The sequence below is a fragment of the Ischnura elegans genome, assembly GCF_921293095.1.
Source record: "Ischnura elegans chromosome 13 unlocalized genomic scaffold, ioIscEleg1.1 SUPER_13_unloc_4, whole genome shotgun sequence".
In the NCBI taxonomy this organism is placed as follows: domain Eukaryota; kingdom Metazoa; phylum Arthropoda; class Insecta; order Odonata; family Coenagrionidae; genus Ischnura; species Ischnura elegans.
The window spans coordinates 9946892-9972882 of record NW_025791660.1 but is presented as its reverse complement, the minus strand read 5'-3'; the positions used below and the strand labels follow the sequence as shown (position 1 = coordinate 9972882).

The 25991-nt window shown below is 37.4% G+C and overlaps 2 protein-coding genes across 5 annotated transcripts in view; one reads left to right on the top strand and one right to left on the bottom strand.

Moving 5' to 3' along the window:
- The window catches only part of LOC124173312, a 185291-nt gene that overhangs the window by 130596 nt on the left and 28704 nt on the right, over nucleotides 1-25991 (top strand). The window lies entirely within an intron of this gene.
- LOC124173324 lies at nucleotides 3194-25562 on the bottom strand. Of its 4 annotated transcripts, none has more exons than XR_006868482.1 (10): nucleotides 25163-25469; nucleotides 24910-25047; nucleotides 20328-20495; nucleotides 19258-19377; nucleotides 10971-11043; nucleotides 6401-6451; nucleotides 6106-6320; nucleotides 5854-6019; nucleotides 4655-5282; nucleotides 3194-3355 (listed from the first exon to the last, which is right to left on the bottom strand). XR_006868482.1 is itself a non-coding variant. In XM_046552854.1 (10 exons), exons 2-10 carry the CDS (start codon nucleotides 25301-25303, stop codon nucleotides 5140-5142), a joined length of 1215 nt encoding a protein of 404 aa, XP_046408810.1. In that variant the 5' UTR covers nucleotides 25304-25329; nucleotides 25482-25562; the 3' UTR covers nucleotides 4486-5139. The 4 variants fall into 4 exon arrangements, 3 of the variants coding, with proteins under 3 accessions (XP_046408810.1, XP_046408809.1, XP_046408811.1); XM_046552854.1 differs by lacking the exon at nucleotides 3194-3355 and adding an exon at nucleotides 25482-25562 and having other exon boundaries at nucleotides 4486-5282; nucleotides 25163-25329; XM_046552853.1 differs by lacking the exon at nucleotides 3194-3355 and having other exon boundaries at nucleotides 4486-5282.

Genomic DNA, 25991 nt, shown 5'->3' with positions numbered 1-25991 from the left:
ATTTTTTATTCTTATCTGAGGATGGTTAAACTCAACCTCAATGGCTGCTTGTAAACCACATGATACAGGGTCTTGATGGTATACATCACATTGCTGTGAAAGCACATGTAAGTCTGATATGGGAAGACAACTGGCCTTGTGTATTCATTTTTAAATGTCGCTATGTACCTGGGAGAAATAGTTTACAAAACTTAAGGTCAATCATTTTACCAATTTTGGCAGATAATTAAGTGGAGGTGCAACTCCCACTCGCAATCTCCCTCTTTTATCATGGGCGCACCCAGCGAGGGGAAGAGAGGGGGCATGTGCCCCCCTTAGGAGCAAAAATCATTTAAGCTACATCAGTACTGAATTAAAAACGATAGTTTTAAAGAAATTTCTATAAACCCATGAAAAATTATATGTATTTGTGTAACATATGTAACTAAAGTAAAACTATTTTTTCACGGAATTAACCCATTGAATGTTATAATTTTTTTAAATGCCACAACTTTGCTTGCTCCCCCTAGACTTTGGCTTCCACCCTCCTAGTTTTATCCTGGGTACTCCCTTGCCTTTTATAGTAGTTTCCTATTGAAAGATATGCATTGAAAACGCACAAGCTTATGGCATTACCCCACTCTCCCCTACCTTGATGAGTTTATCACAGAAATAAAAATAGAGTTTGGCTTTCATCTATAGTTTTCATCTAAATCTACACGCTACTCCACACGCTCCCTGAAGGAGTTTATTGTGAGGAAATTTTATACCTTAAAATTTTGCTATCAATCTTTTTAGGGCCGATTTCACCAACCTCTCTTTGATCGGCGATCAGTTGATCGGCATCAATTCCCTGATCCGAGATCATATCTCGCATCCGTTTCACCAACATCTGATCCTTGATCAACAATCAAAATCACTTGATCGGCAATCGCGTAGCATTATCATTCTCTTAGGTTTGTAATTAGCTTTCCTATTGGCTGTCTACAGCGCATTACAACGGCATTTGCCATTACCTACGTGAAAACCGCGACTTTCGAGTTTAAAAAAAAGTGAAAGCGAATAATTTCTCTGAGTTGGAGGAATCTCATCTTGTAGAAACTCATTCAAACATTATATGAAACAAAAGAACAGATGCTAATACATGCAATGAGAAGAAGAAAGCGTAATATAATGAACTGAAAAATAGTGGACTAGTTTTTGAAAAAAGAAAAATGTAAATTGAGATAAAATAGGCTACCCCAGCCAAAGTGATAGGAAATAAATAAATCATGTTTCTCAAATCCTACGTTTTTTTATCCTAAATAATGTCATCCAATCTAAATTCCAAGTTATATTATCCGTCAATTGAGGTAAAAAATGATTTCTGTAATTTATCTGCAGGTTTAAAATGCTATTGACTGTTAAAAATAGATGATATTTAACATTTAATTTTTTATGCTCAGGTAAAATGTAAAAATGAGAGAAAACCATTTACCATGAGGAACCATGCTATGGTTATCATGAAAGAAGAATTTATTTTTAAGACAACTCATAAAAGTATGTCATTAATTAAGGCTAGTGAAATAGCTGCTCCTGTGGATCCCTCTCCCATGGGTTGATGAAGATTCACATCGGCATCTTGAATGAGAACCTTGAATGAGTACCTACTCTTTCAATATAAATTAAATTTTGTGTAAAACCGGTAAAACCCCAGTAATCACATTGATGAGATTATGTATTTTTTTCATTGTTAGTCCAATGGAGAGAGAAGAAAACCTCTGTTTCAATACCCCAAAACCATGGGTGTACCCAGCGACGGGGCAGCTGCCCCCCCCTTACAAGCAAAAATCAAGAACGTCTTTTTGGAAAATAATATTTTTTCAAGCAAATAATTTTAAAAATTAATAAAGAGTTGTTACAGTTTCCTTAAAATGTTAATTTCATTCACCTTTTCCATGTTAAAATCTTACCTACAACTTGAACAACCATGGCTTGCCCCATAGTTTTGATACTGGGTATGTCCTTGCCCAAAACAACGTTCAAATGGGTTTAGGCTTTGCTCATGCGCAAGGTTGTACTTCCTCTCTCCTCTTTATACAGGGTGTCACAAGGTGGTTAGGAGGTATGTCCTGAAGGGATAACTGCCATCACCTTATAAATAATCATCTGGTATCTATGCACTTTATACTTCAGCCCTCAAATGAAAATTTTTGAAAATAGTGGTATCGTGAACAGACCCAAGCCACCAAATTAGTCAATTAGTCCAGACTTGGGGTCCTCATATTTTCAATCCATGTATTGATTAATCTCCGGAAGAGCACCCAAACTCAGAGAGCGAATGCAAATAGGAGAGGGAGGGGAGGGATTGAGGAGAATCTGATATTGAAATTTATTATTTTAAAGAATATGAGACATATTAAAAATGCTCAAAGGAAAATGTAGGAGTTAACTTTCACCCCATCACTACTCAAAATCTTATTTATATATTACGTTTTTGTCCAAATAATAGTATCTCAAGAAGCCTGAATATCACATATCTTCAACGTAAGTCAGTATACATCCAACAACCGCCGTTTTTGGTTATTTAGAAGTTTAATTTGTCATTAAATAATACATTTTAAGGAATTCCATTTCATTATCATGTGTAATAAATACGAAAGGTTGTTTATGCTGTCTGCGTTAATATTAGAGTTTTTGAATTGTAATTCCTCGATTATTTCTATCCCTACAAACACAAAGATTAAATCTGTATTAAACTCGTATTTTGAAATCCACTGAATCTCAATAATATCTAGATTTTATCTGTTGCAAAGGTGTTGCTATGTCTTCTTTTTATCATATTATATCTAGATTTAATACAGGAAATATCTCGCCCCACGCTACAGATTTTTCAGGGATTAAATACAGGATTTCAGTATCTAGATTTTCCAGGGACACATTATAGTAGATTTTCATTTGAACTTTTATCAAGGAACCTTTGCGTTACAATTAATGAAATATACTGAGGAAGCTTCCCTCAAGGGAAAACCCTCTGACCACTACAATAATATCTCTACTTATTCACCCCTTAACTCCAACAAGAATTATATAATCAAGCACCCAACAAGCAAAATCTTTAAAAATTAACTAACCACAATGCAATAATAAACTGACTTGAAGGGAAAAGATTGTTTATTTGGATTGAGAAAACATGACTCATAATAAATGATATTTTATTATAAAGGTACAAATATCTATTTATATCACATACAAATTCCAAGTTTTTCAAATTACAGTTAATGTAACGTGAGTTCTGTTAAGATCTTATGCAAACTCCAAACATGAAGTAAAGTGAATCTAATAGAATTCTGTTAACAGTATACACAAATTCCAAGCTTTTAAAACAGCAATGAATCTAATCAAGTTCTATTAACACCGTATACAAATTCCAAGCATTTCAAATTACAATGAATCTACTTAAGTTCTATTAAAGTACAGTGATTGTAATAGAGTTCTATGAACAGTGTACACAAATTCTAAGCATTTATAATAACTGAATCTAATCAAGTTCTATTAAAGTGAAGTGAATCTAATAGAATTCTATGAACAGTATATACAAATTGTAAGCATCTAAAATAACTGAACCTAAAATAAGTCACATACGGGTGTATGCCGCATGTCGTAATGGAGATAGCCCTGACGTTTCGCGACCGACTGCTGATCACTTTTTTCAAGGGAATAATGTTAGGATTGGGTTTTTGCTGCCTTTTTATATTTCAGGTGGAAGGGGTATCTCCTTGCCAGTTCTCATCACCACCCTGCTCAATTAAACGCTGTGATGACCTCTCTAATTGAATGCTCGATCCGTCTGAGAGACCCACAGAATCTATCTTCAGAAATTATTAAGCTGAAATCCATACTACGTCTTAATGGTTACGACAACAGAGCTATATCCCGAAATTTTAGAGAGATTATCAACAAGGACAACAGGAACAATTCCCAAGACGCAGAAGACATCATTGACCAAAAGAAAGCCTTACTCCCCTACGTGAAAGGAACGACTCATAAGATCGGGAACATCATCCAGAAATTTGACATAAGAGCCATTTTTAAACCACACGCCCAAGTACGACACCTCGGAAATGCCAAGGATAGGACGCCACTGCAAATTGAAGGAGTATACGAAATCCCCTGCCGATCGTGTGACAAGAAATACATCAGGGAAACCGGACGAACAGTCAAAACTCGGATAGAAAAATACAAGCGGGCCATTTGACTGGGTTACACTTCAAAGTCAGCCGTAGCGGAGCACGAAGCCAGTGGACATGCGATCGACTTCGAAAAATCAAAAGTCATCGCAAGGGTGAAACATTTTAAAGCCTGACTCATCCGCGAGGCCATAGAAATAAAGAAAAACAAGAACAACTACAATAGAGATACCGGATTAAGAATCAGCAATACTTGGAACCCAGTCATCCGAAACATTTCGTTATCTTCCCCCTCCAGTCTTAACTCCCCACACCCTCCGTCCACCCCTCCCACCTAAAATATAAAAAGGCAGCAAAACCCCAATCCTAAAATTATTCCCTTGAAAAAGTGACCAGCAGTCAGTCGCGAAACGTCAGGGCTATCTCCATTACGACACGCGGCATAAACCCGTATGTGACTTATTTTAATCATCATGAGCCGCAAAAGCTTCAATCAAGTAACTAACCTAATCAAGTTCTATTAAAGTACTGTGAATCTAATAGGACTCTATCAACAGTATACACAAATTCCAAGCATTTAAAACAGCAATAAATCTAATCAAGTTCTATTAAAGTACAATGAATCTAATAGAACTCTATTAACAGTATACACAAATTCCAAGAATTTAAAACAGCAATGAATCTAATCAAGTTCTATTAAAGTACTGTGAATCTAATAGGACTCTATCAACAGTATACACAAATTCCAAGCATTTAAAACAGCAATGAATCTAATCAAGTTCTATTAAAGTACAATGAATCTAATAGAACTCTATTAACAGTATACACAAATTCCAAGAATTTAAAACAGCAATGAATCTAATCAAGTTCTATTAAAGTGCAGTGAATCTAATAGAACTATGAACAGTATACACCAATGCCCAGCGTTTAAAACGGCAATGAATCTAATCAAGTTCCATTAACATCGCATACAAATTACAAACATTTTAAATTACAATGATTCTAATCGAGGTTGAGCATCCTTCGCTTGCTTCCTCCTGTCCCTTGCACCAGCCTGCCGCAGCCACTCTGCCACTGCCTTTCCAACCTCTTTTCTAGAGTGGTTGGCCAAACTTGGTCTCCCCTGTATCACTTCTGAAATGAAAAAAGAATTCAGTGCCATAAAATTCCCACACACAACATCTTGTTCTCACTAGGCTGACAAGTCAAAACCCAATGGCAACAAGATAAACAAGAGTGCAACCATAAAGAAACAAGGATTCTACCATTGTGAACTTTTGAAAACTAAATATATATTTGCATTTGAAAACCACCTTCACAAGTCCAAACAATATACAACAATTTAAGATCATGAGATATAATTCATATAATATTTCCATGAGATGTGTCACTTTTTAATAGAAAGTGAAGGTAAATGAAGTTATCTTATGGTTAAAAATGACATTACATAGTACTCTAATAACTTTAATGTTATTAATTAAAGGTGAAAGAAAATGCCATGACCCAATCCAAATATTGAATACCACAACTTGATATTTGGATGATTGCTCCACAGAAGTTATTAGTTTACACTGATTTCACATTAACTCCTTTATGAACTGAGAACAGCAGAAAACAATGCAGTATGAGAAAAATAAACCTGCTGAAAACTAATGAGGTGAAAAAATTCATTGGGTTTAAATATAAATGCCAATGCATTACTTACCAAATATCAATTTATCAAGCCTAGAATCTTTGAAGCTAAATTTATTCCGGGCTGGGACTCCCTTATAAGTAAAACATTTCCCCAAAGCATCCGTCATTGCATAGTACAATATCCCATTGACGGCAGTCACCAGTGAAGCCCCACCCTGGATCTTCAATACCCCTTTCTGGAAAGTGAAGGGATCGTTAGACATAGAAGTGAGAGCAATAGCTAAACAAGCTGTCATACAGGAAAATCATCTCCTCAACTTACCACTAACTCCCTGAATGCCACGTCTTTCAGATCATTCTCCATTACTTCATAGTCCTCGACAGTCCTCAACGGGAAATTCAGTTCAACATCTGGAACCCCTTGAAAATGAGAAGGTCTTTCTTTCAGGTTGTTCACTGCTGCAATCAGTGATTGTGTCGTCTCGAGTAGGAGAACATTAGTTGTCTCCACTCTTTTTAGCAAAACGTCAATCAAACCTGATTTAAAAGAAAAGATGCACTTAAAGCAATTTAATTAGAACTTCCCCATAATTTAAAGAATACAGTTGAGTACTTACGTTTATTTTCCTTGCAGCCACAGTTGCATGCCCCACCACTGGAAAATTTATCTGAAATACAAAATAAGTTTGAATGGAACACTAAGCAGAAGGAAGAGAATAGAAATCTCATTATGTCCAAGGGAAGCATAAAATATACTGGCTTAATATTTGAGTAGACTTATGACTACGCTGTTAGACATTTGCTTCTATGAAGATAAAATATTTACTTCACGTAGTAGGCACTGCCTTGCAATCTGGCATGTCACCCTCATTGGCCGGTATGAACTCTACCACAACCCAACTATCCATTTCTATCACTGGTCACTGTACCTACTTTATTTGGGGATGTAATTAAACTTTTGAGCAGTAATTCTTCTCCAGAATTCAAGTTATACACTATTTCAATACCAGGTAACCTCCGAACCCTACATCTATATATACATACACTAAAACACCTAACAATGAAATCTAATTTATTTAACAAATGCAACATCACTTCATATTGAAATCAACAAATTATGATGAACATGGTAGCTAACACAATATTGACTTATTTATGACGCATCACAGCAACATAATAGGACTCTGGAAATTCCAAAGTCACATTGGGAACACACATCCCTTTGTGCCTAACGGAATAAAAGGGCCTATTATGAGCGGCTCACCGCATGCGGTGTCGTACCGCCCCGAAGCACGTTTACCGCCCCCGAGCGATTACGAGTGACCACCGGTCGGTGTTACACCACGGCTTGGGGGTCAATATGATACCATGGTCAGCTACCCCGGTGGTGAGATACCGACCCCTAATGGCGGACGTTTGTTCACCTTTTTCGGGTCAAGCTGGCATTTTTAAAACTAAATATCCGACGATAGAGACTCGGAAGCCCTCATATTTTGTGTTATTTATAATATTAATGTCGGAATAAGCGTATAAAATATAAAACTGGAGCCGTTGAACAAAAAACTATAATACCTAAATAACATCGTTGTAGCAGTCTGAGCCACGGCCGTTGGAGATGGATAAGTTTATTGTAAGTTGATCTTCATTCATTTATTTAATTAGAACAATTTGGAATTTTTTTAAATGTCCACTATGTTTTTATATGCAAAAACTTCTTCTATTTCTGGATAGGTACAGGAAAATTCGTCGGTAAGGACTACGTATGCTTGTATTGTAAGGTGAATACAGCTGTTGCTCGCCCCTTGGAGATTTCTACGAACATCTTTTGTGGCAAAATAGTATTTTTTTCACGTGACAACTTCTTGTATTGTAAGGCGAATACAACTTCTGCTTGCTGCTTGGAAATTTCTACGAACATTTTCTGGGACAAAATAGCATTACTTTCAACGTGATTACTGCTTGAACTTTAAGGTGAATGCAACTTTTGCTCACTGCTTGGAGATTCTACGAACATCTTTTGTTCCAAAATAGTGTTATTTTTAATGTGACAACTAGGTACCATTAATCACAGTGCCAGTGGTTGTACTGCACAAAGTTTGACTACGATGACAAATATCTGCCAAGAGCTGTAATTATCAGTGTTCCCTTTTGACTGGTTTGTAAAAAGTGGTATTACGCTATCGAGAAGTGTCTGGTAGTAATGTAAAAATTGTCAATGGCCTTTTTAACCTTAGTTATTCAGTTGTGTTACCTTGGCCCAAACTTAACTCCGTAGAGTTTACGTTTCACGACGAAGTTATCAAGTTCAAGGCTATGTGTGAAATTTGTTTATGCAAGTATATCAATCGTACCAAGGAATTGTAATGAGAAAAGTCACTTGTGTGAGATAATGTGAGGCTTAAAATCAGTGATTAAGTAGTAGTTTTCATCATAGCGAGCTCTTGATGGTGAGGTATACGTGATGAATATAAGAATGGTAGTGACTTCAAGTTTTTGATTATCGTATTTGCCTATTTCCCTTTATTTATAATGGTGTGAGCTTGAATCGATTGTGGATTTCACCTGCAATTTGGAAATCAGTTGTAGCTTGTGTGTGTGTGTGTCGGCCGCGGAACCGATTCACGATCTCACATGCATGTGAGATCGTGAATGTAACATGTTTAATAACATGTTACATCCACGATACAGTGAAACATGTTTATATTGTGGGAACAGTGTTTTGCTGTGATTGTGTAACCGTGAATAAACCAAAGAAATGGCGAAACTCTGTCACATTGCATTGAGATAAAATTTTCTTGTAACCAGAAGTGCATATCTTGTGTTTTTAATTCTCTATGGCTTTTCAAATATAATAGCCAAAAAGTTATTTTTCACTGTTCAAATGTGCCTTTCGTGTTCTCTGAATTCACATTAGGTTCCATACCCCGTTTCTTACACGAAAGGAATGCAGAGCAACAGATGCTTTGTCAATTCACAGATGTTGAGTGTTATATTGTCTGTGCTCTCCAGCTAAGTATCGGTGGTGGATTTTCATGTAATTTTTAGAATGCGCATTTTGGTCATAGCTCTGATGGAATTAGTGGTTCACCTTGCACTAAAAATACTTCTACCGCAATTTGTCGATGGCCTGTCATGCAATTTGCCACTAACTGCGTCTGCTCATACGTGATTTTTAAAAATATTTCTTCCACGTGGCACTGCTAATTATTGTTTTATTCAACTTTTTATCCCACAAGTACGAATAAAAGAGCAAAATTTGTTCATTTGTTAATTTTTAAAGGAGAATTAACGTAAAACACATCCCTATTAATCCATAAATACTACTATTTTCGTTATTGACTACCTCGGATGGGAATCTCTGTCGGACCGTAGATTGAAAAATAGACTAAACCTTTTAGATAAATTCAAGAGCAGTGTCTTTCCTGAGGAAGTTAATCATATCTTGCAGATGCCAACGTACTACGGAAGATCAGATCATATAAATAAAATAAGAGAGATAGATCGCAGAACAGACAGATTCTGAATGTCATTTTTTTCCACGATCAATAAGAGATTATAATGGCAGCAATAGAACTCGTAAATAGATTGCATGACTTGTAGTGTAGCCTACTAACCTATGTAAAACTTAATGCATGTATCTGATATTTTATTCTATATTCTATTTCTAACAGCATATAATAGTAGAGTTTGTAATAATACGGGACGTTTTTTGGACGGTGTGGTGAGCATGTGGGAGTCCAAATGCATGCTGCATGCTGGTGATTGATCACCCCCTGCCAAACACCCTAAAGGTGGCTCGCAGGGTATTAAGTGGATGTAGTGGAACAACTGTTGCCGAAATATTCGTCTGCTAGAAAGTTGCCGCAGATTTGGAACACCACAAGCCCTTCCCATGGGCTACAGCATTTTCAGGTTGAAGGAGCTCAGAATTTTTCATACAAACGTCACTTCCACCACATCGCTCTTCACCGACCCCTAGAGAGTCTCTCTGCCTGGCGGTGACTCTCCGACCCGATCATTCGCAATCGCAAGGGACGGTGTGACACCGTATACGGAACGAAAACTCCGCCCGGCCGTGCGCACCGCCTTCTCGTTCGTAATAGGCCCCTTAGCCTTGAAATAAATAATAAGTTAAATTACCATCCTAATAATTCAAACTTCTCATATTCACCCTCAATGAGAATGCCCTGTACTTCCCTGTACTGCTTATAAAAGTTTTGGATGAAGCCGTGAGTTATTAAAATTATGCTTAGCCCATTTATAACCAAATCAGATTTTTTCCATATTTCAGTTCTTCCATGATTACCTGTTACACCTACTAAAGCACAGTTGCCAAAAGCACAAAACAGTGAATTGGATGGGTTGTGTATCAAAGCAAAATTTTCCCATTACATCATAATTAAACCAAGCCATTTTCACTCATTTCAACAAGTTCCATGTTAATTTTGTCTATGGACACAGCAATTGACATGGGAACAGGAATCATATGCTAAGTATTCTTCACAAGTAATTTATTGGGAATTATTTTCAATTAACCAGTCTCAATAGCAAAATTGTTAAGTAAAGTATGCTGGAATCCCATATGAATGCACATGACTGCAAATATTGGTTTATATCACTGAAGCATGATGAAACTTTTACTAGACATTTGCCGACCTGATAATATTCCCCAGAAGAACTATTAACATAAACTAAAAAGAGTATATATAGAAGACAAATTCAGATGCTTTGTCCTTCAAAGGGGAGTGTCCAAAAACCGAATCTCAGAATTCAATCACATTTTACTGTTATATATAGTGCCAATGGAAGCTGCCCTTTAATCAGCCACCATTTGGGGTTATATAACCAAATTGTTTAAACTAAAATACAGTTAAACATTTACAGGTCAAATGTAGTCATGCATAAGAGCCACTCTGCAAAATGAGCATTAGCGCAGTGGTTAAAGTTCCGAGTTGTCACTCAAGGATTTAAGGTCGAGACAAACATAAAAAATATCCGTGAAATTTATTGAAATATTGATGAACTCCTGTGTAACACAGACAATAGAATCAATGTATGAAAAGATTTCATGGGAGGTTGGCAAAATTTGATTGAATACTGAAATTTGGTGTTTTAATATTCCCTTGTCAGAATTAGTCACAAGTCTTTTCTGTGAAGAGTAAATTTCAAGCACTTAAGAGCACTCACCTACAGCCTCTGTCATAGACTCCATGGCCATTGTCCCATTCTGAACCAGCCCTCCATTCCCCTTATCAGTAGGCTGAAAGTAAGCATATTTCAGATTTACCATAAACAAGTGATATCTCTATAATAATTTTTTTAATGAAACAAGACTATTAACATTCAGTGAATCTCTGGCACGAAAACAAAAACATATGTGACAACACCAACAATTAACCTAAACACAATCCAATAATACACTCTGTCCTAAATACTAAAATATACAGTCCTTCATGGGGAAAACAGGAGGGCAAAAGAATAAAAAAGGCAAGGGACAATTAATAAGGGGCAACAGGTCTTCTTCACAGCTAGTTCTTCCATTCTTGATTGGGGGATATAAAGGACTTCTTCGTGAATCTTCTAACCGTAGGGGGGATGTATTGGTGGATAACTGTTTTATTTATTGCTTCTCAGTCTTGGATGAGAATGACCTCCTTGGCTGGCTGCCGTCGGGGTCGTTGTGTCTTCCTTAATCATGAACTGAGAAAATATTTAATTTGAGGCATCGTGGGTTTTTTGATATTCCTCTTGGCATGGGAAATCTACCATTCTGTTCTCCTATTTCCTCTTCTTCACCACTCTTAACTTCTTGGTATAGCCTCCAAGATTCTCTTCTCTCTCTACCTCTCCTTCAAATGACAAGCAGCGCACATTCAGCTGACCGGCATAGCCTTTGGCAATAAAATAAAGCCAGGGTTCATGTGTCACCATGAGCTGAAATTTGTCCAGATGTTATAACCCACCGAGGCTCAGTTTTCTGGGGCAGGTGGGGGAAGCCCAGAAAGAAGCAAGTTTTCTTAGAATCCCCTCTATGGGGAGGGGGGTTTGTCAAAGAATGTTCTCATTTTGTAGAGGGAGGGGGGTATTAATTATGTCACCCTCTATTCCCTGCTCATAGGCGCTGTTTGAATAGAGGGGTGGGGAAAAATGGTGATATTTCACCGGTCACATACACTACATGGAAAAACCAGGATATCAGAAAATTGGGAAATCATGGGGGGAGGGTGAAACACTTAACAATCGAGCCCATTCATGCTTCACTATGCACACAAACACACTCATACACGATATTGCATCAGCTGCCTCTCTGTCATGAACACTGACATTGGGTTACCCATAAACCATGCCATGTGGCATCGGTTACAGAACATTGTGCCCAATTTTGAAAATAGTGATCAAGGTTTCAAAATAGCCCATGTTTACAGAACTTCAAATTCAGGATTACCCCCAGATATCACTTTCATCCATTAATTTAAATGAATGTGAATTTCATGCATATCTTAGTGGTATCAGTCCCCTTGAGAGAGAGTTCTTTCTTGGCCAAAACCATCATAGAGTCTATCACAATGGCTCCTGTGGCTTTAGCATCCACCTCTTCACCTTGGTAAGATGTTGAGGCCTGTGCCTGCATACGAGTCCACAATCAGCATCATTAAAGACAGGGATATGGAAACATAGAAATAGCTTTGTGAGTTCGCCAAAAAAATTATTCCTATTGCCCAATAGCATTGATATATATGTACACTAGGGCGGATCGCAAAAATCGATTTTTTTCAAATCCATCTGGCCCAATGAAAAAAAGTTGTGGGACCGATCAAAAATAAGGCCTGAAAAATTTGAGGCCTGTACGTGAACCCCTGACCCTCGCTCAAATGCAATTTAGGGGGGGAGGGTCAAAATTCGAAAAACATAATATTTTATGGTCATTCCTTATAGATTTTGCCGAGTTACTGCCCTTTTAGGGCAAAAATTTCGTGCATTTTGACGTATCTGCCACCGTTTAGCCACAAAATGCCTACTTTGAGTCCGCGTCCGCGAAGAAAATATTCCAACGCCCACGCAGCGTCGCGGATACCAGAGCCGCAGGCCGATCCCTTCCCCTCCACGCTCGCTTCTCCCCCTCCCACGCCTCTAATACAGCAAAATTCATCCTGCGCATGCTGCTAGGAGGTCGTTTATCTTTGATAATATAAATCAGAATATGGTAGAAGGTAAAAAACGATGCGTAGCTAGACGACTTGTCCCTTATTTGGCGCCTCGTCGGCGTTAAACAAATCGATGTTACCAACTTTCAGATTAGTGATGAAATATTTTTAGATCTGCGCACGCAGGAAAGGAGACTACGGTCTATGAAGACGCCTTTCGAGTGGCTATGAAGGTGTGCGAACTATGGTGACGCGCTTCTCTTCCATTATGAATGTGACTAAATGGATTTAGCGGTACCACAAGAAGTACTAAAACTTACGGAAAATCGTAATAGGCCAAAAGAAGGGTTTTACGTATTGAAGTATAAGACTCAAACAATTTTAAAGGAACATTTTAAATTATGCGATATTTTTGCGTGCATTTTTTTAAGTGCATGGAGGAGCATAAGGTTCCCCCAATGAAGAAATATTTTGAGAAATAATCTGACGAAAAGAAAGATGATGGCTGCTGGATTGAATCCTAAAGAAACTCGACAACTGAGGAAAAAAGGGAATCGTAGGAGAGCGTTGTGTCATCATCGTCAAAACTCTTACGGGAAATAGTATCAAAAATTTTCTTCATCAATTCATCCGAAGAAAATTAAACTGGCGAGAAATTAGCCGATTTGTATCTCTACTTACCGCATGAAATAAACATTAAGGAATATAAACTCAAATTGGAACTTCTTCGGGGAAAATGCGTCTGCCAACTGTGATAGAGGTATATGCAAGAACCAAGAAACAGCAATGACCTTTCCCGCAACTTTAGCTGACGCAAAAGTCATAACTTCGTAAGATATATCAAAGCTAGTGTACCAGAATAACTTACGTAGACAGAAAAAGATTCTAATTACTGTGAATAAGAAAAGAGAGGTGTCATCAAAGGGCCTTATTTTATTGGAATGAAAGACTTTACTCTTGTCTGATGAAAAAAGGGAAGAGGACTTATCAATACAAGTTTAGAGGGGAATGTGTGGTGTTAGTTGAAGAAACAAGGTCCCACTTTTGGAGGTTTGCCTCCCCCGTCGGAGGATTAGCAAAAGTTATAAAATCTGCGATTATCGATTCCTTTCCAAGTGAAAATTAGATACACAGAATTAAAAAGGATTTGATTATGATGGTACCAAGCGAATACCGCCCAAAAAGGAGGCATCATACCTTTGCTATAAGAATAATTCCAACACCCCTTGCAGTGTGGGTAGACTCTTCTCGGGATTCCCACCGGGTTAATTTTTCCATAATGGCCAACATTTCAAGCTCCGACTGGGGGCTCATCCTAAGAGATAAATTTTGTTGAACCCGAAAAGAGTTTACCCACATCATTCGCCGGGAAAGCATCAAGTCGTATTTCATCCCTTACAGTGGTCTATTTGCTAATTGCACTATGTTGACTTGGATTTGCGACATAAACGTTGGGAGGGTAATCTAGGGACCCAATTTGCGTTTATTCAAGGATGCGTTTGGCGACCAATCCGAGATTTTTTTAATAGCTGGATTTTAATATCGTCGTAAAGGACTACCCGCTGATGATATTTTAGAGAGAGACTCCGGTTCCTTCGGCTATATCTGAGCTTAGCGCTGTGGAATTAAAAACTTTATTGATAAAAGTTCAAATTTGAATTTCAATATTCCTTTTATTATACATACGGACGAGAGATTCGCGAAATAATTTACCAAAACTTTGTTGACAGCAGCAATAGACGAAGAATGACACTTACGTAAGAAATACAGACTGGAAAGCAGGTAATTGAGTAATTCTTTCGTGATTGCTCCTCACTGGACGATGCTGATACATCAAATATTAGTAAGACTAACGAAGAAAGATGCACTTGGTGTGAATTTTGGTGCATCTGGGGCGTTCGAGAGGGGGGCGGGGAGGGTACGCCGGGGCCTTCACCCTTATTCATCCATTTAGTCACAGCTGTCGGACAATACCAGAATAGAAGTGCATAACCTAAGTTCCCAAACCTTCATAGCCACTCGAGAGACGTCTTCATAGACCGTAGTCTCCTTTCCTGCGTGCGCAGATCTAAAAATATTTCATCACTTCTCTGAAAGTTGGTAACATCGATTTGTTCAACGCCGACGAGGCGCCAAATACGGGACAAGTCATCTCACTACGCATCGTTTTTTACCTTCTTCTATCTTCTGATTTATATTATCAAAGATAAACGACCTCCTAGCAACATGCGCGGGATGAATTTTGCTGTATTAGAGGCGTGGGAGGGAAAGAAGCGTGCGTGGAGGGGAAGGGATCGGCCTACGGCTCTGGTATCCGCGACGCTGCGTGGGCGTTGGAATATTTTCTTCGCGGACGCGGACTCAAAGTAAGCATTTTGTGGCTAAACGGTGGCAGATACGTCAAAATGCACGAAATTTTTGCCCTAAAAGGGCAGTAACTCGGCAAAATCTATAGGGAATGACCATAAAATATTATGTTTTTCGAATTTTGACCCTCCCCCCCTAAATTGCATTTGAGCGAGGGTCAGGGGTTCACGTACAGGTCTCAAATTTTTCAGGCCTTATTTTTGATCGGTCCCACAACTTTTTTTCATTGGGCCAGATGGATTTGAAAAAAATCGATTTTTGCGATCCGCCCTAATGTACACACCACCCCAAAAAATTCACCTGTGTAATTTGTTAACAGCTTGTGCATCACAATTATATGCACTTAATTGTACAATGATCTATCATAGTTTTTTAAAAAAGCTTTAATTTGATCAAAAAAAGGTAGAATAAGTATGAAGTAAGAAATCACTACTAATGTGTGAATGAATATTTGTCCAATGTTTGAATGTGTGACAGAGACTTGAGTCTAACTTGAATTCTTTCAAAATACTGTTGCCACTGTTTATTTTGACTTGTACTCGTGCAAAAAGTGGTTGTATTCTATAAATTGCATTTTCTAGATGATGGGGGCGAGTGATGATGATTTACATAATGGTGAGTCAACGTTGTTCCATTTGCAGCATGCAGCAACGATGAATGATTTATTGAATGTCACTGTTCGGTGGTGAGGCATAACAAGTTTTTCATTTCCCCTCATGCTTGAGTTGTGTACTCTACTAAATATATACCTACAACAAGCTCCATCAAAATCACCTCACGATGGTAAAGTCCTGAGTCCCCATCATAATTTCCCCTTTACAGTTCACACATATATCCAAATCTGATATAGTAAGACTACGCCTTACATAAATTCTTTTTTGGGAACAAGTTTTCTTTGGCAGGAACGGCAAGAAACTGCATCAACTGATTTTGTGGAAAGGCAACCGACCACAACCAACGTAACCCAATTTCATTTCAAATTTATCATTCGTCATAAATGTTTTTTCTTTCATTTTGAACGATTTTACCAAGGAATGACACAAATCATTTGGTGTATTCAGCCACACTATGATCGGTGATCAGTTCATCATCACATCACGATCATTGAGTGTGAGAGTACCGACTGCAACAATAGGTAACATGAATTTCACTTGTTTTCCTTCCATATGGAGTATGTCTCTTTATGGAAGTGAGGCTTGGACGTTGACAGCAGCAGAGATGTCGAAAGGAAGAAGAATTTCAAATGTAGTGTTACCAAAGAATGATGAAGATGAAGGGGATTGACCGTGTACGTACCCAGTGAGAAATGGTTCATCGAATCTACGTCGATTCGACGACTATAGAGCGATATGTGGTCGATGTCAATTTTATTTGTTCAATCGACGATTTTTCGACGTGTTATTCTCATTGGTCAGCAGGGCCAGCATGTTGATTGGCTGAGTGATGTTGTGAAAAAGTCTTAAATTTAACAGTGGGACTCTATTAAAACATGTGTGACACAAATCATAAAGCTAAAATTAAATAATTATTTTATTAAATCATACACATTAGTTTTAATCTCGGAGAACAATCTTTGATTCCTTTTCATTCTGTAACTTTATCAGGAGCGCATGGCGTTGAGGCTTGAAGGCAGTCTCGCAGTCTCTACCGGTCTCTACTCATCTTTGGACTCTGTCGCTCTGATAAGCCGGTGGTAACCTGTGTCGGTTGCTGTCGGTGTTTTGTTTCGTGTCATTTCGGTACCTTTAGCCTGGCATCATAGATATATATCAACATCTTACATTTTTTCCCAAAGGTTTCTGATTATTATTGAAGATAAATACAAAGGACATGAGATTACAATTCACCATAATAAATTTGAAACATTCTAATTATTTCAGCCTCCATTTGTTTAGACAATGCGAGCTCGAGTGAAATCCGTCATTGGGGCAGCAATAAATGCTCTTTAATAGCCGAAAAGATATATATTTCTGTAATTATTATTAGAAATCGCAGGTAAGAAGACAGTATCACGTCGACATCTAAAACACGTTGATGATGTCGATGTCGAAAACACGACGATTATCAGACCATATAGACATTGATCAATGTGTTGCCATCAACGTTTTATTGATGACTGCTTCGATGTCGAATCGACGGCGATTCGATGACTCATTTCTCACAGGGGTAACAAGGAAGCGCTAAGAAGAGTTGGAGAAAAGATAAGTCACATAAAAACCCTTAGCAGAAGGTGGAATTACCCAGTTGGCCACATGAGACATGATGGTCAGATGAAAACGATCTTAGACGGAGAGGTGGAAGGAAAGAAGGGCCAGGAAAGGCCTTGAATGAGTTACATAGGACACGTTGGAAAGGATATAAAAGAGAAGAAATATGTTGGCTAAAAAATGTCTCGCTGATAGGAGAGCTGTATCAAAACAATCATATGATTGTTTACTAGTGATGAAGACCCTTCCTTCTGCTTTGTGGCCACTAGAAGTTAGCACAGTACATATATCTTTCCTCACAAAAGCATGACATCAGAGCCCTCACTTGCTCAGCGAGCAAAGATTAGTGATCAGAGTAGCTGTATGCCCCCATTCTGTTCAGTGCAGTGAATCACTCATTTTGAAAGATATTTTTTCAAAAAAGACACACAGGGTTCCCACTTTAACTTAATAATAAAATTCACAGTTTTTTCCAGATATTCATGGTCCTAATATTGTCAAATTCATGGTCATTTGATATGCCATTTTAGGATGAATCATTGATGAAGTACTAATCACAGGCCTTACAGCAATGAAAAATGCAACGAATGACAGATTCAGTAAATGCAAACACAGCAACAAAAGTTCTACCTCTTATGACTTCACCTATGATTGGAAAAATTCAGTGCTGGCATTGGGTTGTGAGTGGGAAAATAGAGGGAGAAGGGTAGCAGGGAAGTTGTGTCTGAAATTTCACCAGGGTTAATGAACAACTTGGCTCCTTGTCTTCCAGATTCGGTGCAGTCTTACAGCCAATGTGTTTTCATGGCATACAGACCAATACATGCATTTCGTATACATATGTGCAGATAAATATGTGACTGACCTTGAAATATGATATTGATTTTTTTGATCCATCAATCATAGTTTTACAATTGAGTTTGAGAGATTTTTCAGGTTTAATGATAAAATTCATGGCATATTCACGGTTTTAAGGATTTAACAGTTATGCAGGAGCCCTGGAAAAACATCCATTTTAGTCAAAACTAAAAACTGTTAGGAATTCAATTCCCTTGATCTCCCTTGCAAAAGTGATCGGAATCACTTTGGATATATACGAGTAAACTTCAAAATATCCATAGCAATACAGCCCAAAAGTTTTTTCATTAATTTACATGACAAGTGCCCACGAAAGTGCTAATGAAGAGTTATGACACACATCAAGTTTACCTATTCAAAATTTGGAAAGTTAACATAAAGCTTTTGTTTTTTCTGGTAAAGCCTGAATCATAGAATTATTTGTTTTGTCCCTCTCTGATCACTCCAGTGATCCCTTTTCCAGATCGGATAAGTATCCGCTTGAAATATCATTTTTGTGAATCACATGGTCCCTCCCACTGTCCCTTCTCCCATCATTTCCAATATCACAGCTCTATGATGTTCCCATGATTGTCAAACGCTGTGCTGAAATCTCTCCATACAAGTAAGCATTCCGATTGACTGATATGAGGTTTCAGCAACAGAAAAAGTGACCAGACGGGTGATGGAAAAGTGATGGGAATCCACAGCATTGCAGTGATTGTAGAAAACAATTGCACTCGATGCTCAATTCAGTCATCACTGGATTAAACAAACAAGAGTGATCGCTGAAGCGATTACTTGGAAAGGACAAATAATGATCGTGTGAGTGAGTCTTCAGTGATATTGGAATATTACATGGAGGACTGAAGTTATATAGTAGCAAAACTGAACCAAACAAAGCAAAAATACACTCACCCAGTCATCTGTTGCTAATGGGTCTGAGGCATCAGTCGAAATTAAGGCTGGATCTGTTGTGTGCATCAGAGAATAATTACCTTCACTGAGAGGGTCTTCGCTCTCCTCTTTCAGATTAAACTAGAAGACAATGCTGAGTGTCAATCAAAAAAGGCAAAATAATAATACATGACAATAATAATGCTATTGTTTATAACTAATAACAATAAAACCTCCTCATTTACTAGAAAGCCAAAAGTATTTATGCACAACATTTTAGTGACCAACTACTATAAAATGACTAGTTTATTCTGCACACATTGGTGTGGAATGCTTCTGAATTTGCCTGGCACAGTAAAAGCGGTTAAGTTCTTCACCTTCCAACCCAGAGGATGCAGGTTTGCATCCCAACTGGGAGGCTTTCCCCATCCAGGTTTTGCATAAGTCTCCAGATATATGCCTCTCCTTCAACTTGATCGCAAGAGAGGACTTAAAAGTCCTGAATTTTATCAATCAATACAGATGAAAACATTTGCTTAAGTTTATGTTAGAAAAAGGGCCTTATGCTCAGTCGACACTATAGGGTCAACCAACCCTTGATACGTCATCAGCCCCAACATAAATCGATCACGCCCTAAATGTGCTATAACAAGCCCTACATATGGTCAATTTTGAAATAAATGATCTAGGGTACCTGAACCAGACCTACACCCAAAGATGCCGACTTACAAAAATTATTGGGGGTGGGCAAACCTGGGATCTTGCCCCAGGAAATTATATGAGTAGTGAGTTTAAAGTAATTTAAGCATTTTTGAAGAATCATTTGATCAACATAAGAACCCTGATAATTCAAATCTCGATATCTGGACACCCCAGGGAAAATTGACAAGCCTGAAACATCTTTCCTCATACCTATAACGAATTTTTGAGGGGGCTTGGACCCCCTCAAAAATTCGTTATGTGCTGGTGACTTCCCGTAGAAATGACTACAGTTACACTGGGCAAAAGAAATTTTGTCATACATCATAGTAAATACCAAGAAATTAAGGTCATTTAACTATGGATTCACTGCGGATAAGAATATAGCTTACCAATATATTAGCTCCGGGTTGTTGGGAGTGTGGCACAGGTATGTATATTTCAGTCATTTGGACTGAGCAAGTGGGACGTGAGGTGCCTTGTATCTCATCTTGAATGAAGTCTTTTGTGTCAGCAGGAGACCCCAACTCGTCATCAGCTACCTCATCCCCTTGGATACTCTGTGGAGAACATAACCATGATAAGCTCACCTCCTTCATTGTCATCAAATGAAGCACATTTCTAATCTTGATAATACTGGATTTATAATGTGTCATTTCAGGTAATACGTAAAAATTAAAATGTGTCTGTAAATCAATAACTCAAAAGCCAAACAGCTACTGAAACCAAATTATGCAGGATGATACTTGATATACTGACTCACATCTAGGCCATATTACAACATCCTTGGGACCATCGCATAAGAAAATAAATGTTTTCAGCAGTGGTGTCTTAAGTATGAATGTTTGATGTGGAATATGTTTTTGATGCATATCCATTGTTATTGACCTCTTGTTTATATGTACTCAAATATGAAATCTAGGAGGAAATAGGTAAATCTCACACGTGGCCACTTTCTGAGGAAAAAAAAGTATGAAATCTTCATCTTGATTTTGGAAGAGAGTTGTAGGGAAGCACCCAAGAGGAGAAGAAAATGTCCATGGGCACAAAACCCATAGATAGCGCAGCAGTTAGAGATACTTGGGACCAATTACAATGGTCAAGAGAGTATTGCCAGAGCAGCCAATGCACTGGGTATTGTTTGGCTCGAGAAAAAAGATAAATAAGAACCTAAGAAATTCTGTCAGCTCCACATCAATAGTCTGGTGGATTGCCATTGTCATGGTGACAAGTTGACAATGGCACAAGTTGCCGAAACCATGGTCAGTGAAAATAAAATAGGGTGGAAACAGACAAGTTGTTTTAATAAGCTGAATATAAAATATTTCCACCCATTCATGCCGGACACTATCTTTTATCATGAAACCTCATCACTAAGTAAAATACAAAGTAAATGCAGCTAGCTTTTTGCTCTCTAAATTTATATGAAAAAGTACTTTACCAAAGAAATCTGCATAAAGTTGAAAATATTACAGAAAAACATCTAAAAAAAAAATTTCATTGCATTCTCAAAAAAGGTAATTTCTGACCTTATACCCAAAATGCAATAAACTAAATTTACTTAAAAAATGCAAAACCATTCCATTCCAAACACTATGGAATTACATACAAATCAAAATTACAATGAAAATACCCAGTGCAAATTTTACTCAAAACACTTTCATCAACAACCCCAAAAAATGGAGCATATCTCATGGCAAGCCACGGATGTGAAGAAGAAGATGTGAAGACATACGATAGCCATCTCAATTAATAAAAAAAGTAGTAATTCATCAAATAAGTGATCTTTAAATGAAATAAACAGTCCAGTACACATCTTAGCTATGCACTTGGAAAAAAAAAACAACATATGAATTCCATAAAAGAAAAATTTGGAAAGCCGAATATAATTTTGACTATAAGATTTATCCAAAAAAAATATATGTTTTACCCACATAAAGAAAAACTTGTAAATACTGCAGTGACATAGATGGTTCGAGAATATATAGTATACTGGAATTATGCAACATTGATGCACAAATAAAAGTGAAAATATAATACAGTAGGTAACTAATTATAACTGACAAACAAAGTAAACTGATTGATTCATTAAAGATATATCACATAAGTTTTCTTATTTTTTCCCAGAATCTATACAAAACGTTTAAGGACTTTTTGCAACTAGATGTTTCAAAGCCTTGATGATGGAAAATAAGTTTCTGAACCGTAAGCAGGCATGTAATATACATCAATAACGCAAACCACAGGAATTCAAATTAAAATATATACAAGAGTTCAATAAAAACAACATTTTTCGTACGTTAAAACCTACGCTTAGCAACCGATGAAGAAAGTAATCTACAGAGATATCACAGCTCATACATAGCAGGAAATGGTAAGAGATTTCCTTGACCATTTTCACATGCTCTGGTTACCCAAGCGAGTACTTTATAATGGATTTTGTCATAGCCTAGTGGATATATTGCCTTTTGGTTTGTCATTTGCGAACTTGAATGTCCCACTTTGTTAACTTTGATTGCTTTGAAAACACGTAGTTGAATCAGACTACAAAATATCTTTACTTATCGCCACTGAAACATCAACTGCAAGTTAATAAGCACTTCCCAAGTAACATTTTTGGTTGGCCCTCTGTTGGCAGATGGTGGGACACAGCGGTTGGCCCATGGTATGATTTGGCCACCTCGCCAACCGTATCCCAACCAACGATTCCCCAACGATGGGCCAACAGAGCATTACAGTCGGGCCTTCGTATTCCCAACCAGAGGCCAACCCCTCTCCAACGATACACCGTTGGCCCTTTTAAATTCTGCCATCCGTTTCCCAACAAAAGCTATATTTTACTGGCATTTCTCATTTTTATAGAATGAGAGTTAAATTAATTTACCTTCTCACTTGTTATGATACCGGTAGATAGAATCTTTACCTTTAACTCCCTATAAATAAAAATGAAATTAAATACATTAACAATCAATGCTATAGGACAAAGTAAGGTTACAGTGGTTAAAAGTGGAAAACAAAAAATCAATATCAGTTCAGAAGGTCCCCAACTTTTATTTTCACAAATTAGGACAATTTTTATTAGGACAAAATTAGGAAAATTTCAACAGCACCTTTCCATATTACAATATGGCACACACAAAAACTGTCCATCTTCTTTGTAGGGCAACAAAACACACTTAGATAAAATCTGGGTGGACTGCAATTTGCATCCAGGTACTAATTTTTTTACTACAAATATACCAATGGTACCACTTCTAAGAGGTAATTCAAAGAAATCCTCCTTAATTTCAAACATGTCACACTGCAAGATGTACACCCCTGAGTTATTTGATTCAATTGCCTTCACAATTCCTATTTTCTGGTCTTCGGTAACAAAATTGTTAAGTTTAGTCCATTTTACTTAATTGGATTAATAAGTGCAAGATTTAGGGATATTAATAGGAATCACAGAAACACTGATTGAGTATAATAGTTGATGTATTTTCCATAAAATAATAATTGTGCAGTTGTTATTTAGGTTTACTCATACAAATTCAATCTCATTCTCTTCAGAGGACTAAATCACTCACTTTGTCCATTGAAACACTGTTTTCATTAAAACTTCCACTTATACTAGATATGCCACAATCTGAAAAAATATACATATCGATCTATCTAAATTAATGATGAAAAGTTTAAAATTCCACGAAACTATCTGTTTAAGGTAACATGATTTTAGGAATGCCAGTTTTGTAAGACTTACCAAATGAGGTCAATGCCTTATTTTTGTTAGAAGCACTCGACTTATTTTATTTAACAGCTATCACAAAGACAAAGCCCTTACAACCAAACAAGTCTTGGTTGTTAGGTTGCTAGGGAAACATGTGAACCGTATCCTGCAACGTATGCAATCGAGGTTCATCATGCTTATTCACGGCCCATATCGAACTTCCATCGGTTAAGTTTAGACTCGAAACAGACAGATCTTATAAGTCTACAATTTTTCATGTGCCCTCCGGGATATATATACTAACAAGTCGCATTAAAGAAGCCTCCGCTTCTTGGAACCATTTATGTCAAATACCATGCTGAAAACACCAGAAAATTAGCAGAACATTACTTAGAAAAGAGTTATACATAATTTCCAAAAATTATCTTATAATATATTCTTAAAAAATTAACTTAAAATAATTATTCTGCCTGCACATAGTCGATAGCACTGACTGTCAAAGCAAGCGATTATGCCATCCCTATTTTTTAATGAATAGATGCTACCGATCCGATAACCATTTGATACGATAAATCGATTACAATGGAATTTCACCCATCTCTCCGTTGAAGATCTTGTCGGAATTTTGTTTGCAGCTCTCATGGCGGAAATTGAGGAAATGGTATGATGTCCCAACGGTGGCCCAATGATAATCTATTTCGTAGGGCCATCGGTGGGGATTTCCGTTGGGCCAACAGCATAAACCGTTTCGTTGGGCCGACGAACAATATCTGCGTTGGGCCAACAGCGGAATTTGGTAGGCATATCCACCCACAATGAGCCAACCGTGACTACGGTTCCCCAACCGAGGCCCAACGGTCAATGTTACTTGGGTTTGCACGGAGTCAGATTGCGAAACACAGCTTGCGGGAAACTGGGCTAGTTTCACTATTCCGTCAACTATATACGACGGCCTTTTAAGTTATCTAATATGCTCTACATAATTTTGATCTCTGATTGAAGTACTTCTAAAAATAAAGTTGAATTTACTACTTTCAAGCAGTCACACAACATTTTATTTCTCAAGTTCTCAAGTTGTGGCATCAAGGGAATAATCAACCGCAATTTTGAGTTTGATCAAATTACTGCAATAATAAGTTGAGTCCGCAAATAATTATCTACCTTGATTTCTCAATACTGTCGGCGCAAACCAAAGACTCCCACTTAACTTTCTGGGAAACATAACATGCACCAGTCTTCAAATAATAAAATACGTAAGTACTCACCCTAAAGTAATTGCTCCCACAAAATTTTCTCAGGTTTGCGTCCGATTCTAAACATATCTTTTTGAAAACACTGAATTCCGTGAGCTTATTCAAACATACTGGACACAGGTTGCTAGGCAGGCCATCTCCCACAGCAACCTAAGATAGCAATCAACACGCTATACATTGAAAGAATCTGAAATTATACTCATAACACAGAATAAAGAAATCAATATGAAAAATAAATATCGATAAGATGTATTGTGCTACTTACTTCCAGACCGAGTAATCCATGCATGGCATCCTTCACAGTTACTCTGCAAGCTACGTTTGAAGTGAATATGTTGTAATAATAATCATTATTCTTCATGCATAGTCTGCACAAGTCCGTGACAATCCCGGCAGTACGATTCATGCTCTAGTTTCAATCACTAATTCAACCTTTAAATAAGTTATATCCTCGATGAAATCATCTACACATAATAGACTGAGATCTCCAAATTCGTCGCGAAAACAACATTCATGAATACAGTATATATTTTGAATGCTCATGGAGAAAGACTAGTATAAATTTAAAAATTAAAATAACTCACAATGACCTCAAGAAAAACATACACCACAGCAAAATGGATAGAGACGGTTACGAGAATACTCACGAGCAATACTAATATAAAATCATGCAAGCAAAGATTGGCTTGCATTCGCTGTCGGCTAGTTTAAATATATACCGCTAGAGGCACAAACAGATAGCAGGCTTACAATCAGTGCGCTTTCTGAATATTAGTGGAAGAAAAAATGTGTTAATTTCAATTGTGATCCCCGCCGTCTTCCTATTAGTGTAGGTTGACGACGAGTATAAATGCCTTAAGTTTCATTTAAGACTATGCAAGCAATATTAATGATAATGGAATGAAGCACGGTGATAGTGAGACACATTAAACGACTATACAACGATAGAATATTTACAGGCATATATGTAAATTAACATTAAAATAGGTCTGAAAAGAGTAGATGAGGTGACTAACTGTCTCTTTAAATCATAAAATATATTTAAAATGATATATATTCAGAAAGTACGTTAATGACACAAAATTAACTTTGAA

Excerpts from the sequence above, each read along its gene's own strand:
- LOC124173324 (XM_046552854.1), bottom strand. The coding sequence starts at position 25,303 with ATGAATCGTACTGCCGGGATTGTCACGGACTTGTGCAGACTATGCATG. Across the intron at positions 6,020-6,105 it reads TGGCATTCAGGGAGTTAGTG|AAAGGGGTATTGAAGATCCA; the intron begins GTAAGTTGAGGA and ends TTCACTTTCCAG. Across the intron at positions 5,283-5,853 it reads GCTTGATAAATTGATATTTG|AAGTGATACAGGGGAGACCA; the intron begins GTAAGTAATGCA and ends TTTTCATTTCAG.